The 15,300-nt window shown below is 48.5% G+C and overlaps 1 protein-coding gene and 2 pseudogenes across 4 annotated transcripts in view; 2 read left to right on the top strand and 1 right to left on the bottom strand.

Moving 5' to 3' along the window:
- The window catches only part of PREX1 (phosphatidylinositol-3,4,5-trisphosphate dependent Rac exchange factor 1), a 176,737-nt gene that overhangs the window by 78,191 nt on the left and 83,246 nt on the right, over positions 1 to 15,300 (top strand). For all 4 annotated transcript variants that reach the window (XM_039864544.1, XM_039864543.1, XM_039864541.1 and 1 more), the window contains exons 4-5: positions 483 to 587; positions 8,722 to 8,823. In XM_039864544.1, the coding sequence (XP_039720478.1) occupies positions 483 to 587; positions 8,722 to 8,823 (207 nt within the window). The remainder of the gene's footprint in view (positions 1 to 482; positions 588 to 8,721; positions 8,824 to 15,300) is intronic.
- Positions 2,599 to 3,117, bottom strand: LOC120603771 (60S ribosomal protein L17-like; annotated as a pseudogene).
- LOC120604052 (uncharacterized) lies at positions 8,283 to 8,401 on the top strand (annotated as a pseudogene).

Below are 15,300 nucleotides of genomic sequence, written 5' to 3'. Positions count from 1 at the left end.
TACTTGTGTTTCAGTAGTAAAGTTGGACATGTATTGGGGCTTTAACTACATGCTGGACCCTCACATTTTAACCCCTTTAATCCTCATAACCACTCCACGAGTTAGGGACTGTTATTAACTCTAGCTTACAGGTAACCGAGGAACAGGGAGGGCAGGTAACTTGCCCAAGTTCACAGCTGGGAGTGCAGAACTAGGGTTCAAGCCTAGGCCACCTGGCTTGAGTCTGTGCACTTGACCCTGGGCTTCGCTGCTTCCTGAGAGGGTCACTCAGGCTGCTGGCTACAGGACTGGGGCAGAAAAAGTGGAGGCTGAGAGTTCTACCGTGAGTAGGAGGCACTTTACCAGAAATTTCTCCTTTTGTGTAGTGTTGCAGGGTCTAGTGTAGTCCGTCCCTCCCCGGCCCGCTGTCCCAGCCATTGGTACTTCTCGGAGTGTCTGCCTGCTCGCTGTGACCTGTCTCAGCCTCTGTTCTTGTCTTGCAGAAGGACAAGTTCTGCGTATACGAGGAATATTGCAGCAACCACGAGAAGGCCCTGCGGCTGCTTGTGGAACTGAACAAAATCCCCACTGTGCGCGCCTTCCTTTTGGTAAGTTTCCTTGTCACCTCTGTGCCTCCCTGCTGTTTGCTTCAGTTTTGTGAATCCCTGGACACGAGAGAGCTGCGTGCTGACACTTTCACACTGACCCATGCTGCTAATCCCTTCCTCGGCTAGAGTGACCTGTCTAAAGCGGGAACCGCCAGATATTCTCTGTAAAGGGCCAGCCAGGTAGTGAATACTTTTGCCTTTGTGTGTCATGCAGTCCCTGTCACAATGACTCACCTCTGCTGTTATAGCACAAGAGCAGGCATCAGTAAGTAATGTGTAGAAGAATGAGCATGGCTATGTTCCAATAAAACTTTATTTATAAAAACAAAACAGGCAGAGGGCTGGATTTGGCCCCAAGGCCAGGTTTCCCAATTCCTGGTCTAAAGTAATGATCCTAATAAGACTGGTAGCAATAGTAGTAATAACTGTATTTTTCAGATTATTTAATTAATTGTAAGTGAAAGACGATCTGGTTAAAACTGGCTTAAGCAAAAAAAAAAAAAAAAAAAAAAAAAATCACTGGTTCACTTTCCTGGGAAGTTTAAGACCTGGAGGGCCTCAAGCACAGCAGACTCTGGGGGTTCAAATGATGTCATTAGGAATGTGTCTCTGCCTTTCTTTATCCTGGCTCCATTTCCAGGCAGGTTCTTCCCAAGTTGTGGCACGGTGGCTACCAGCAGATCCTTCCCACCCTGCCCTGATAGTAAAGAAAAAACCCTAGGTCTGATGCTCATTGGCTCAGCCTGGCTCAAGACCTCATCCCTGAACCAGTTGCCATAGATGGAGGAGTTGGATGGGGTTCTGATGGGTCACTTCTGGAGCCAGAGGGCAGGGTCAACTCCACTCATGCCACAGGCCCTACGGGTGGGCTGATCCTTAAAGGACAGTTTGCTTGCACTTGTGAAAGTAAGTTGGGAATGGATAATGGTCAGGCAAAACAGTAGATGGCCTTCCCTATAATTGCAGCAAGCTTCACTTGTGTAATAAGACAGGTTCTCATTGGTGATCTCCTTGGAGCTTTACCAGTTGCTATCTGTTGTGTGAGTTAAGATATACATTATCTGCAGACATCCCAAATAACAGAGGTTTAAGCGAGGTAGGCACTTATTTCTCTCTTGTGTTAACAACGTGGATATAGACAGTCTGGGGCCAGTATAGAGATGTCAGTGTCGGGGGCCAAGGCCCTAGGGTGTGTAGGGTGTGTCCTCCTTGATGCGGTCTAAGATACTTCTTACCACTTCCACATTGTAGTAGGGTGTAGGAAGGGTGGCAAGAAGGGGGCTGCCCTGCTCCTTTTAAAGGTACAACAGGAAGTTGCACACATCTCTCTGCTCACATTCCATTAGCCAGAATTTAGTCACATACCCACACCGAGCTGCAAGGGAGGCTGGGAAATGTAGGCTTTACTCTGGGCAGCCATGGGCCCAGTTGAAATTTCTGTGGCTGTGGAAGAAGATGTTAGAAGACAGTGCATAGCCTTTGCCACAGGTGATTTTGATGAATTCCAAGATATTAAGTGACTTTCCGAGAGTGCATAACTTGAAAAGTGATTGAGCTTCACATGGGTTCAAATCCTGGTCTTTCACCTCTAAATCCCCTGGTCGTTTGGTTCCAGATCCCATCCCACTCCCTGCAATTCTGTTTTCTGTCTCGACAGCACGTACAGAATTCACACAAAAGAACAGGTAACCGACATAGCACTAGGAGTGTTTACTATGTGCCCAGAGAGAGAAACTATACAGTAAAAATTTTTAAATTTTTTTTGTTTTATTTTATTATTAGTTTCAAGTATAGACATTGGTTAGACATTTATATAATTTGTAAAACTATGTAATTGCTCTTTCTCGCCTCTGGCTCTCCACCTAGCCATTACATTAATGCTAACTGCATCCCCCTATGCCGTGCTCCCCATCCCTGTGACCATCTATCAACTACTAATTTGCAACTTCTTTACAGTAAAATTCCTTTTTTTTCTGTTTTAATTTTTATTAGCATTTATTTGATGCTAAATTTACTCCCAGGCCATAAGTTTTTGTTTCTGGGATATCTTTCTCTTCTGTACAACCTCCTCTTCCGCTTTAGGAACCATCTGCTCTTTGTCAGTGAGGATCATCTCAGTGTGGTGGGGGGAGCTCATGTAGAGGTTCACTCGCCCACGAGCTCTGTATGTTCTGCGCTGCATCTCGGAAGCTTTATTCACCTGGATGTGCTCAGAGACCAGTCTACATCTAAACCCTGAAGTTCAGCATCACTCTCTGCATTTTTAAGCACGTGCAGCAAGAATTCAGCACTCTTTTTAGGCCACTTACCCCAAGTCCAGCCCCGCTGTTTGGCCCGGGCACACCTACCAACTCCACCATCGTAACAATGGAATGGCACCATTGCTTCTGCAAAGTGACATCCTTCACATACTTGGTCACTTTTCGGATGTGCATATTCTTAATGGCCTGGGCAGTTTCACGAGTGTTCTTAACGTGAACACGAAGATTTGAACCTCTTGATTTGCATGATCTTGGGGGTTTTTCTGGGTCAAGTGAATTTAGCGAACCATTTTCAGAGGTCACCTCAGGCCACGTACGGGAAGAGCTACAGTAAAATTCTTGATTGCACTTCTCCCTAATGCACAGTCTTCAACAAAGTATTTCCAGAATTTTCATTCAAAGTGCGTATTTCCTTCACTAGTGAGTTCATGTTGCTTGGCCCATTTCCAGTGGCATCTGAGGAAGGGCAGGTGGTTGACTGATTTTCATTTTTGTTACAAGTATCTTGAGCATTCAGCTTTGATGCTTTTCACCGCTGGTAGCTGCATCTTTATATTCTTAGTTTTGCACTTATATTCATACAAGAGTCTGGGCAAAAAGCAAAGATAAATTCACGTAGTGTGAGACCACACACACGTCCACATTTCTGCGATCGACCTGTTGACTTTTAGGCAGCAACACTTAGTGATGCTGCCCAGGATCTGGGCCCTCTGGCCCTCTGGGGGTGTCCCCTTGAGCTCAGTTGTGTCTTGGGAAGCAGGAAAGTGTTATCTAGGGTGTGGGAAAGGGAAGGGCCTCTTTTTCTTTACTTCCTTCCTCTCTCTCTTGCAGTCGTCCTGGTGGACCAAACTGTCGTTTTCCTAGCAGCAGCTGGGCTGGGCCAACTTGGGCAGCGGGGAGGATGTGTGGGGTGCCAGCACATGTGCCATCTGTTTCCCTCCTTGCTGGCATCTCCCAGCTTTTGACCATCTGCGGAAGAGCCGTCTCCTGTCTATCACAGATTATTAAGGCGTTGGGAACAGAATGTGGCTTTCCATTCATGATGTTCCGTGCACTAACTGAAAGATGGGGCGGGAATTCCATCTTTCTGTGCCTCAGTTTTCTTGTCTGTAAAATGGGGATCATTTAGTTGTTTGTTCATTCAGCAGATTCTTATTGAGCACCTGCTGTGTGGTAGGGATCATTCTAAGTACGGGGATACAACAGGGACCAAGACAAGAGACAAGAGACCAAGACAAGGCAGTCTCTGCTGTCATGGAGTGGCTGTTCAAGTAGGGGAGACATATAAGTTCTCTGCAGGAAGTGAAGTAAGTTAAAGATGACAGGATGTTCTGAGGGAGTGGCTGCTGTTTTAGGTCGGTCTTTGAGAAAACAGTGTCTTGGGTGACATTTAAGCAGGAACCTGGATAAAGAGAGAGAAGCAAGGGGTATCTGCCGGGAAGGTAGTTCCAGCTAGAGGAACCATAAGTGCAAAAGGCTTTGAGGTTGAGGTAGGAGTGTGAGGATGAGCAAGAAGTCCAGAGTGGCTGGGATGGAGAGTGTAAGACGAAAAGAGGAAGGAAATGTGGGAAGAAAGATTGAGAAGACGGATAAAGCACGTTTAGCTAATGGAAAGGCTCTGAGATTTTTTACATAGATTTTTTTTTTTTATTGCAGTCTAGCAAACGTGCAGTGAATGTCCTCACAGCACGATGAATTTTTACATATGTGTGCACCCACGGAACCACCACCAAGGTCCCGATTTAGAACATTCCTGTCACTCTGGAAGGTTCCTTGTGCCCTTTTCCCAGTCATGTCCCCCCTCTCCATCCAGAGGTAATCTCTCTGCTGATTTCTCTCATCAGAGGTTGGTTTTGCTTGTTCTAGAATTTTACACGCACGGAATCATGCAGGATGCTTTTGTGTCTGGCTTCCTTTGCTCAGTATAATGTCTGTGAGACCCATCTATGTTGGAGCATGTGGCAGTGCTTTCAGTGGAATTTTTAATTTTAGTCTGAGTGGGATGGGAAAGCCCTGGGAGAGTTCTGAGCAGAAGAATGACTTGAACTCATTTGCATTTCGAAAGGCTTCCCTTGGCAGTGTGAGGGTGGAGGCAGGGACACCTGGGCCGGGGCTGGTGTGGTTGCCTTGGGAATGCCGTAACAATGACCACAAACGGGGGGGTTCACAACAACAGAATTTATGCTCTCACAGTTCTGGAGGCCAGAAGGCCGAAATCAAGGGGTCGGCAGGGCCACGCTCCCTCCGAAGCGTCTAGGGAGGAGTCCTGCCTTTCTTCTGCCAGCTGCAGGTGGCCTCGGGCGTTCCTTCGCGTGTGGAAGCGTAGCTCCAGTCTCTGCCTCCCTCTTCACACGGCCTTCTTCCCCTCTTCTCTTCTCTTCTCACAAGGACACAAGTCAGATGATGTAGGGCCCGCCCCAATCCAGTATAACCTCATCTTAATTTAAGTAATTGTATCCGCAGAGACCCGGTTTTCGGATAAGGTCGTATTCTGGGATTCTGGGTGGGCTTGGCATTTTGGGAGGACACTACTCACCCCACTACGGGGCTGCTGCCACAGTTCAGGCAGGAGAGGATGGTGTTGAGGACGGGGCAATGGTGGTGCAAGAGGTGGTTGGAATCAGGGAGAGCTTGAGGGTGCAGCTGATGTGAATTGCGGGGCGGTTGGCTCTGGGGTGTAGCTGCACGAGAGGAGTCAAAGATGACTCCAGGGTTTTGGGCCCAAGCAACTAAAAGAAAGGAGTTGCAGTTCCCCGAGAGGGCGGAGGCCGGGATAGGAGCCAGGTATGAGAGGTAAATAAAAAAAATGCCATTTTGGATGTGTGACGTTTAAGATGCCTGTTAGACATCCAGGTGGAGATTTGGGCACGGAATCAGAGGTTTGAGTTCGGAGTTTAGGGAAGGGAGGGGCCGGTCTGGAGATGAAAATCTGAGCGTTTTCAGTAGACAGGATGGTGTTAAAGTGGTAAGGTCAGCCAGGTGGGGAGCAAAGACGGAAGGGAGGACCCAGGACCGCTTGCGGCGTGCTGCCATTAGGAGCTTGGGAACAGGAGGAAGCTGACACTTCACCTGAGTCCATTCTGTGAATTAGGAGGGTTCAAGAGGGGTAATTCTCAAAAGTTCTTTCCATAGTGTCTGGAGTGTAATCTTAGGAGAATAGTACCTGGTAGCTCTGTGTGTTTGCTTTTTTCTTTTATTTTTATTTTTTCACTGAAAACAAAGTAAAACAACAATCTAAGGTATTTGGGAGAAGTGTAGTTGTGGCCGTGACAGTCCTGTGAAAACTCCTTGATCCTGGACAAAGAGACAGGCCCTTCTCTGGCCAAGTTCTGGGGGCTTCTGGAAAGCCCTCCCCCACTCCTCTCTCTGCCCAGAGCTGACATCACCAGGACAGCTCGTGGGGAGCACTGGCTCGGAGGACAAAGGCCTGAGTGTGAGCGGTGTAGGCCTGGCCTCTCCCAGCTGCCACAGCCCTGATTTCTGCATCAGGGGTGGACATAGGAGTGGGAGTCATGCAGCTCCTGACACAGCAGGGCCGGGATTCTGCTTCTCCAAGGAGAGGGCCATTAACATCCCTTAAAGGGAGTAGCTCTGAGTCTTGGGTCAGTCTTCTTGGCTGTCTGTGCCAGCTTCCCCATCTGTGAGAGGGAGACAATGGTTCATGCTTGTCCTAGGGCCATGAGGACGAATTTACCTGTAGCTGAAGCGTGAGGCACAGTGCCTAGCACGTGGTGAGCACATGGTAAATGCCTGGTCTTATTTTCACTTGAGTACAAGGAGGGAATTTGTCTACTTTGTTGAGAAGTTTTCCCAGTGCTTGGAATTGTGCCCAGCACACAATGTGTATTTGTAGAATGAATGAATGAATGAAGGATAGGATGGAGATCACCTTTCTCAAGAGTCCTGTGTAATTTCCAATCTGCTAGCATGGTATTGAGGAGGAAGGCTAAGACCCATTCATTGCTGGATGTGCTGGCAGTTTGTTCATTCATTAGTTCATCTGTTCATTCATTCATTCATGCATACATTGGGCACATTGTGAGCCCTAGAGACCCAGGACTGTGAAGGGCATGGTTGGGGCCACAGACATGTAACTCATGATTCCTGGCATCCAAAGAACAGATTCTCAAGTTGGAGCTCCTTGGTTCTAACAGGAGCCTCTCCAAAGGTGAGAATAATACCTGCATATGATTTCTAGCCACGTGGAACAAATTACCTACTATGGAAGTGCCAGGAGGAAGGAGTTTTGGGAATTGAGAACAGGTGGGAATGGCTTCCAGGAGGCGGGGTGGCCGGGCTGGCCTTGGAGAATGCTGGCCTTGGGCTAAGGGTGGCCTGGCATCATGGTTCTAAGCCCAGGCTATTTGTCACCCTGCCTGGGTGTAGATCCCATCTCTATTGCTCACATGTTCTGGGGTCCCCTTGGGAAGAAACACGAAACCTCCCAACTTCAGTTGCCTGAGCTGTAATAGTGTTCAGTTCATAGGGAGGTTGGTGGTCAGGATTTGAGCCCTCGGTGTATCATAAGCTCTTAGTGTTAGCTATGGATGAGGATAATAATATTTTTATTAGTATTGAGGCAGGAAAAAGCATTTTAGGGTCGGAACATAGAACACGCACAGGAACAGGGTTGGCATGAAGGAAGTTTTGACGTGGGTGGGTGCAGGTGGATGTCGAGGTGACCGGTATGGCCAGGACCCAGGTAGGTGAGGGTATTTGACGCCTGACAGAGTTGCAGTCTTTACTCTACAGGCCGAAACACAGGCATTCCTGTGACAGCACTCATGCCCCTACCTTCCAGGTAAAGAAATAAAACCTCTTCTGCAACAGCTGAAGATTCCAGGTTCATTTTCCGAATCCTGTAAGCCTCCCTCTGGGGTTAACTCCCACTAGAACCTGGTCCAGAGTTTCTTTCCATTCACGCCTTTATACTTTTCTGCAGACGTGGTCCCCATAAACGAAGCCTAGTTTTCTTTTGTGTGCCTTTAAAAGATTTAAATGAATTTATACAGTACATAATCTTTTTTTTTTTTTTTTTTTGCTCATAAGTGTGTTTTTGAGGCTCATCCATGCAGCCCCTTGTAGCTTTAGCTCTCCTATTTTGACTGTGGCGTAGTGTGCCATTGCACAAATGTACTGCAGACATATTTATCCATTCTTCAGTCCAAGGAGATGTAGGTTGTTTGTCATTTTTTGCTATTCCAAATGAGGCAGTTTTGAACGTCCGTGTTCTTGTTTCCTGGTGTATATGCGTCAAAGTTTCTGTAGATCAGAGTTTGGCGACTTTCCTGTGAAAGACCCGATAGTAAATATTTTAGGTTTTGTGACTCTGTGGTCTCTGTTACAGCTACTCAGCCGTGATCTCTTGGAAGAAGCCATAGTTGTTATGTAAACAAATAGATGTGGCTGTGTTCCAATAAAACTTTAATTATCAGTCTGTGGCCATGCTACCCTGAACAAGTACGATCCCGTCTGATCTCGGAAGCTAAGCAGGGTCGGGCCTGGTTAGTACTTGGTTGGGAGACCACCTAGGAAGACCAGGTGCTGTAGGTGTAAAAAATAAAAAAATAAGGGATTAGAAGCTGACAAGGTCCTTGCAATCTCTGAGGTCAGCCAATGGTTGCCTCGCTTTAAAAACAAAACAAAACTTTAATTACTAGAATAGGCACTGGGCAGGATTGGGTAACTTCTGAGGGAGGCTCTCCTTACGCAGGGTTGTAGAATATGCATATTTTGATTTCTCCTACATGTTGCTAAATTGCTTCCAAAGGTTGTAGCTGCATTTTGAGAGTGTTTCCCATGATTATAGAGGGTGGCTCAGTCCCTTTGCTGTCCTTGGTGAGTGTTAATGAAGGTCTCCTGTTTCTTTGCAGAGCTGCATGCTTCTGGGAGGCCGAAAGACCACGGACATCCCTCTGGAGGGCTACCTGCTGTCCCCAATTCAGAGGATCTGCAAATACCCACTCCTCCTCAAGGTAAGACCTCCATCCATCTCCTTTCCTCCATCCATCTCCTTTCCCCATTTCCCCAGAGTTGACAGAAAATGCAACTCCAGTTGGCTCAATCATAAAATGAAACTTGTTAGTTCAAGTAGCTGAGAAGTCTGGGGCATTGTCGGCTTTGGGCCAGGCTGGACCTTGCGAGGACTCGGCCTCTTTCTTCCTTGTTCAGTTCTGCTTTCCAAGTGTTCAGCTTTATTTTCAGTGTGGTAGTAGAGGGCTGTAGTGACTCTGGCCTCACACTCTCTCAAGTTCAAGGATAGTGGGAAAGAGTGAACCTCTCTTCTAGTAGCTCTGACAAACGTCCTGAGAGCGACTTAGGCTTTGGCCATCTATGGCCAGGAGAATGTGATATTCCAAATGGTTTGGATCTGAGTCATGTGCTTTAAGTTGAACCAAAGACATGAAGCCTTTGTCTGTGCCATTTCTTCTCCTCCCACATGCTTGGACTTAGCCTTTACCCCAATCACTATGAACTGGGCAGTGTTGGGCTCTGATAGGCTGAGGCATGGCCAATGACAGTGAGGACAATGTTGTGTTCTTATTGGCTGAGATTGGGGTCATGTGCTTCATGCCTGAACCAATCACTCTGAGCATGAGATCTCTAATTGGCTTAGATTGATCCACCAATCACTGGATCTCACAGGCCAAAAGCCCAGTGAGGGGGACAGATTGGACCCGTCTCACCAAAATCTGAGCTATGTGTGGATGAGAGTGGGCGGATGCTGGGTCGGTAAACCATGGTATCCACATACCTGCTGTCTCCTTTGCTCTCTGGCCACCTCTGATTTAGTATTGGTGAGGCAGATCAAGGGAAGATTTGCTGCTTGTGTGGGGATCCAAAGAGTCTTGATTTTCAGCTTCAGAGCCAGTTTCTGGGCAGATCCCCACCATCTGCTTCTCTCAGCCCAGGGTTTTCTGCCCTTGGAAATGGCAGCTGTTGGCCTGAGCCTGCCCTAGCTCCATCCTCAAGGCCTTGTATCTGACAGCTGTTCCTGGGGTCCCTACTGGTGGATTAGTTTGGCTGGTGGTGCTTCGTTCATACACCTGCTCCCTGGAGTGACATGCATCCTTGCACCATGAAGTAGAAGGGAGCGAGAAGAGGGAGAGTACTAGGGAATTCTTGAACTTGATTTTCTACTGGAGAAGGTGGATGAAACTTGAGCTTCTGAACTGGACCAGACCCTAGGGCCATTATCTCTGCCTGTGAACACAGGCCTGTAATGAATCCAGCTCGGGGAGGTGAGACATAGCTCTCCCTATACCTCCTCTGGCCTCCTGCTGCTTATCCCTCCCAGGGATCTCAAAAGGCCCTTCTGCATTTGCCCTTGTAGCTGCTTAGATTTTTAGGTGAATGTTAGCAACGCCATACGTAGCTCAGCTCTTCACCTTGGTGAAGAAGAAGCTCTACGTGAAACATGTAAATTGGGAGCCTGTGGACTGAACTGGACCTGCCCATGTTCTTCATTTGATCTGTTTGGCGTGTCTTCCAAATGAGAATTAGTTGCCAGCATTTAAGAGATAGTATTCTGCAGTGATTTAGGGCAGGGACTGGCCAAACAGCTGTGGACCAAATCCAGTCCATGGCCTGTTTGTGTACAACCCATGAGCTAAGAATGGTGTTTACATCTTTTAAAGGGTTGTTAAAAAAAACACCCCCCTCTCCCCACCAAGAATAGGTGACAGAGACCGGATATGGCCAGCAAAGCCTAAAATATTTACTATCTGGCCCTTCGTAGAAAAAGTTTGCTGACGCCTGGGTTAGAGCCAGACTTTGCAGCCATAGGCTGCTCGGGTTTGAATTCCAGCTCTCCCATTTACTGGCTGTGTGACTTTGGGCCAGTCACTTCTCCTTGCCTTCGTTTCTCATCTGTAATACATAGTTTGTGTTAACAGTACTGATAGGGTGGTTATTTTATGATTAGACACATATTTACTCAATTCTTAGAGCAACTCGATGAAGTAGGCACTCTGATTAGCACCATTTCAGAGATGAGGCAACTGAGGTACAGAGAAAGGAGTGGCCTGTTCAAGGCCACACATTAGGTCAGGGAGAGGGATTTGAACCTGGGCGGTGGATTCTAGGAAGTCAGAACTCCGCTTCCTAACCCGTCGGCTCCACTGCCCGTTGAGAAGCACTTGGAGGAGTTAAGCTGCCAATGTGCTGGGTGATGGGGATGTTGACCTTCTCGGCTCCCTAAGCGGGGGTCCGAGAATGTCGGTGGCCTTGTGTTTCTTGGCTCGGTGGCTGGTCTGCTCCTTCTTTCCTGGGTTTCAAAACTGTGAACATCTGAACCATTGGAATAACCTCCAGCTCTAGCCCCAAAACCCAGCTGAGGTTCCCTAGGTATTAACCCTTTGGTTTCTAGGTCTTGGGAAGGTCTGGGATCCCAGCATGCTCTTGGAATGGCAGTTTCTGTAACGTATTTTAACAGCTGTGTTGGACTGGACCTGTGGGACCTGTGTGTACAGGTGAACTCTAAGCTCTCAGTGTGAGGTTTATAAGTTTCTGAGGACTGCTCAGCCCCAGAGACCACAGTTTGGTCTGATGGGATTTCTGGGCCCTGAATTCCCAGAAGAGTAGAGAGAGGGACAGAACTGTCCGGCAGCCAATGGAGAATAACTGCTCACAGGAAACGATGATGAAGGTGGGCTGTGGATTTGCTGTCCTGAGCAAATGGCTGTTTCCAGGCCCCGTTTCCTTGGTCTCCAGCTGTGTTTATCTGAGACTCAGTGCTGGGGGACCAGCCAGCGGGGCCTTAGATTCCTGTGGGGGCATGTCTCGCTGCCCGCCTGACAGGATTGCTCAGAGTGTCCTGGCCTTTGGCACCCACAGCCGGAACGTTTGCATCAGAAAACAGCTGGGACCGAGGGGGAACTCTTCAGATCCTCCTGAGTTCCTCCTTTCTGTCACATTTTCCAGTGGGTTTTCAAAGACGATCCCCTGAACTGGGGGCAGTCCTACCCCTCCGGTCCCTCTAATTCTGATGCCCTCGCAGATGTCCCCACGGCCCTCTGAGCCCCCTTGTTTGAGCTGAACAACGAATTGAGTAGGGACACAGGAGTGAGGACCCCGGGGAGGAGGGAAGAGGCGAGAATGAAAGCCTCTTTGGGAACAGCCCCAAAAAGCCGAACTTGAACATGGCCTAAGAATAGCCAGAACATTCTCTTTCAGCCTTCAGCCCAGGCCTGGGATAGACAGTTGGCATTTTCAGGCTTTGTTGAGTTTTCCATCGACATTTTCAGGGATATGGTTCAGGTTTGGAATAATGCCCCTGGTGCTCCAATGGCAGGAGCCTGAGGGCAGACTGACTGTCACTGAACCTTTTAGTGGTTTCCTGGGGATGCACCGATCTTATTGGGGTCTTACTGTGCACCAGCTGCTGGTGTGGCTCAGGACCCACAGTTGTGAACAAGACAGACCCAGTCTCTGCCCCTCAGTGTTTGCGGTCTTGGACTGGTCCCCACGGGGGCCTGGACTGTAAGGGAAGTAGAGGAGGCAGGCAGACTGAAGGGCGCATCTGTCTAAAAGGGGCGGCTGCCACTCCAGTCCCCCTGTTCCCCTTTGCCTCCTACCTGTCTGGCCCCTTCTTCTCAGTCTCCTTCGCTGGTTCCTGACTTTGTAGACCTATAAACCATGTGTAGGTAGGCTCCAGGCCTCTGTCCTTGGGCCTTCTCTCTATCTAGACTTGCTCACATGGTGGCCTTATTCACTCTGTGGCTTCCTATTTTTTTTTTTTTTAAGTATATTCAAAAGTTGTGCAATCATCATCATCGTAATTTTAGAATGTTTTCATCACCCCCAAAAGAAACTTTGGACCCATTAGTAGTCACTTCCCTTTCTGTCATCCTCCCAGCTCCTGGCAACCGCTCATTTACTTCCTGTCTCTACGAATTGCCTATTCTGCACATTTCATATAAATGGAACTGTGTAATATGTAACCTTTTGTGTCTGCCTTCTTTCACTGTTTTCAAGGCTCATTGGCATTGTAGCTTATATCACAACTTCATTTCTTTTTATGGATGAATAACATTCCATTATGTGGATAAACCACATTTTGTTTCTCCATTGATCTATTGATGGACATTTGGGTTGTTCATATTTTCTGGCTGTTATGAATAGTGCTGCTATGAACATTCATGTGCAAGGTTTTGTGTAGATAGTCAGTCCCATGGCTTTAAACTCCATCTCTGTGCCAATGACTTCCAGCCTGGACCTTTCCCTTAAACTTGGCTTCCCACTTGGATATTTAACAGGCATCTCCTGCCTAACATGTCCCAAAACAAATGCTTGGCTCTCCCCGTCCCACAGGCCTATCTCCCTCTCTCCTCTTACCCTACCCCTTCATCCGCATCTCCATAAATGGCCTCTCTTCTCTCTGGTTGCTCAGGCCAAACCTGGGCGTTATCTCTGACCCACCCCCACATCCAGTCTGTTAGGGAGTCCTATTGGCTCTGCCTTCAGATCTATCCAGAGTCTAGGCCTTCTAGGTCCTCTACTCCACCCGTCTCCTGGGCCACTGCCACAGCCCCCATTGGGTCTCCCTCCCTGCCTCTCCCCTTGTCCTCTATAGTAGTGGTCCCTAACCTTTTTGGCACCAGGGACCCGTGCTTCTACCATAATCTAATGCCTGATGATCTGAGGTGGAGCTGAGGCGATGATACTAGCCTTAGGGACCTGCTGCAAATACAGAGGAAGCTTTGCTCACTCACCTGCAGCTCACCTGCAGCTCACTTGCTGTGCGGCCCAGTTCCTAACAGGCCGCGGACCGGTACTGGTCCACAGCCTGGGGCTTGGGGACCCCTGCTCTACAGTCTCTTCTCACCTCAGCAGCAAGACCTACGTTAGTTCCTATCACTTCCTTACTCAGAACCCTCCATCAGCTCCACGGTCACTCAGATCAAAACCCGAATTCCTCACCGTTGCCACCCACGAGGCGCACTGCACATCTCATTCTCGTTTCCTCCCTGACTGCCTCTTCTCCTCCTCTTACCCTCTCTCACTCTGTCCCAGCCACCCTGGCCTCCTTGAAGTTCTTGAACACCTCGGGGCCTTTGCGCTTGCTCTGTCCTCTGTTTGAGATCTCATTACCCCAGATATCCTGAGGCTCACTCCCTAATCTCATCCGGCCTCCGCTGCTTAGATTTCTCCTCCTGGGAGAGGCCGTCTCTGACCACCCCAGCTGTGGAAGGGCTGGCTCTGCCATTCTCTGTCCCCTTACGCTGCTTTTAGTTTTCTTCCCAGAACCTCTCGCAGGCTCACATTCTGTTCTCTAACTCATGGTGTACAGATGAGTTTTCTGTCTCCCCCATTAGGACCTCAGTTCCACATGGGCAGGGATTTGGAAATTTCCCCCGGAAGCTTCCCCGGTGCCCAGGTCGGTTCCTGGCACACAGTAAGAGCCTCCTACTCATTGAATGACTATGAAAATGACATTCAGTGTTGCCAGCTGTTTCTGAATCTAGACATTGGGACTTCTGCGTGAAAGCTCCTGATGACCAGATGTCAACTTGATTGAAAACGTATCAAACATCCGGGGGCCAAACAGGCCGCGTCCGGGGAATTGTCTGGGAGAGCTGCTGCAGTGGGTGCGTGTCAGGGAGGTTTTTGGCAGAATGGCTGCTCCGGGTATAGCCTGTGGGCCCCACCCAGCCTCTAATGTCCCGTCCATCTCTCACGTCCATCTGTGGGTGATGCAGCTGTCACCTATGCTCAGTGTGATGGCCTTGCCATTTCACTGTTACTTCTGTCCCCTTGGTCATCGGCAGTGTGGTGCCCCTGGGGATGGACGTGGTCCATCACTAAGGAAGTATTGGAATCCATTCTTGGTGCAGGGGGATGGCTGGAAAGGGGAAGTTTCCCAGAGCGTGGGATGTGTCCTACTCGCTGTTCCACAAAGGATTTTAGGTGGTACACGAGGAAACTATGTGGGGTGGATGCAGTGGGGGAGGGGACAGGACAGCACTGGACACAGAGAATCACACAGTGGACGTTAATTACTTAGCAGACTCCTTCCGATCTTCCCGATAACCTCCGAGAAAGAGCCACAGTTGGTGCTGCAGTATCTGGGGTTTTTGAAGCCATTCATTGATTCACTCACCAACTATTTATTGGGAACTGTTATATATCAGGCATTATACTAGATACTGGAGATACAGTGAACAAAAACTGCCCACAAATTAAAACACAAAAACCCTACCTCTGTGGAACTGGTATTCTACTGGGAGGAGACAGACAGTAAATAAATGAATAGGAAATTTATATACTCATTTAGATGGAATGGGTGGTACGAGAAAGGTGTATCAGGCTAAGAGAGTTAGTAAGGGTCAGAAATGATGGCCTGAGAAGGTGATGTTTGAGTAAAGACTTGAAGGAGGAGGGAGGCCATGCAGGTGCCTAGAGGAAGAGTCTTCCAGACAGAGGGAAGAGCCAGTGCAAAGGCCCTGAGGCCG

This window comes from Pteropus medius, unplaced genomic scaffold (assembly GCF_902729225.1).
Source record: "Pteropus medius unplaced genomic scaffold, Ma_sr-lr_union100, whole genome shotgun sequence".
NCBI lineage: Eukaryota > Metazoa > Chordata > Mammalia > Chiroptera > Pteropodidae > Pteropus > Pteropus medius.
The sequence above is the reverse complement of the archived record's forward strand: the minus strand, read 5'-3'. Positions and strand labels throughout refer to the sequence as shown.